The following is a 1,225-nucleotide window of genomic DNA, read 5'->3' on the forward strand; positions in this document are numbered from 1 at the left end:
CAGTTAATATATATGTTTATCAAATAAAGTCTAATGTTACAACTAATCATGGATCCCTTTAACAGCAGAAGTTTTTCAAAATCCAGGTAATGAAATGTGATAGTATTGTGTTCACTGTAGTTTACTTCTTGTGTATTTAGATTTCATACTGCGTTTTATCTCTTTATGAATGCCTTGTATGTGACAGAATAAAGAGCCCTGTTGAAACACATTTCCATTTCTATTCTATTCTGAACAGGATGTAGAAACTTTCCTTCAAGAAGAGCCTTCTGCAGAGAATACCTGAAGCTAATTAATACGTTCCATAACGTGAAACCTACTTGAGCAGCTTGGTGTTGCACATAATCAGCTCCCTCCAGTTTACAAAGATCACCGTCATCTCAGTTTCTGTCAGACGGCCTGATTCAGACATGGGTTTGTAGAACACCTGGGTATCAGAAAAATAAACAACTATGTCAATGTGACATTTATTTATATAGCACATTAAAAASAAYAAAAACTGACCAAAGTGCTTTACAGTTAAGGAGTGATTAAAGGGGATGTATTATGCAGAATCAGCTTTTTTGAGATTTATATCATGTTATGATGTCATTCTCTTATCAAAAACAAACCCAGAGTGTAGGCTTGGGCAGTATRACAGTATTTTAGTATAATGTATAAATTAGGACTGTATTAGTCATGTGAGGTGATGCAGCACCTTACCAGCAATTTCCACAAAGCTGCTAAGAAACTGGGACATAAACATTTGAGGCTCTTTCAGAAGACGCCCCATTTGTCACACTATTTTTATCCTTTCCTTTATCCTCCTTATTTCAGATGTTCAGCACTTTGTTTCAGCTGTGGCTGGTGTTAAAACACTTAAAATAATACATATAAAATAAAAAATAAAAGTTTGAGAACATTACTGACACGTGTTCGGACCACCTCAGTTCACTCAGAAGACCGACAGAAGAGGTGGGAGTGTCGGAAACRGTAGGAGGTTCTTAAAAGGGACAGAGGCCACTTTTAAAGCTTTTAGATCAATGGTTCTTAACCTGGGTTCGATCGAACCCTAGGGGTTCGATGAGCCGGTCTCAGGGGTTCGGCAGAGCCGCTGCCATGGAGGTAAAGACACACTTGTGTAAAGTTGTGATGACACGACCCGCTTGGCCATCACTTGCTGCAGAGGATCACGTGAGATTGCTTGGCCAATCAGTGCTGGCCCCAAAAAAGTATTTTGTGGATT

General features: G+C 38.7%; 1 protein-coding gene across 4 annotated transcripts in view; it reads right to left on the reverse strand.

Annotated features, from left to right (window-relative positions):
* Positions 1-1,225, reverse strand: part of itsn2a (intersectin 2a) — a gene marked incomplete in the record, with an annotated part of 55,536 nt that overhangs the window by 4,876 nt on the left and 49,435 nt on the right. For all 4 annotated transcript variants that reach the window (XM_014011978.1, XM_014011981.1, XM_014011980.1 and 1 more), the window contains 1 exon segment: positions 321-427. In XM_014011978.1, the coding sequence (XP_013867432.1) occupies positions 321-427 (107 nt within the window).

This window comes from Austrofundulus limnaeus, unplaced genomic scaffold, assembly GCF_001266775.1.
Source record: "Austrofundulus limnaeus strain Quisiro unplaced genomic scaffold, Austrofundulus_limnaeus-1.0 Scaffold86, whole genome shotgun sequence".
Taxonomy (NCBI): Eukaryota; Metazoa; Chordata; class Actinopteri; order Cyprinodontiformes; family Rivulidae; genus Austrofundulus; species Austrofundulus limnaeus.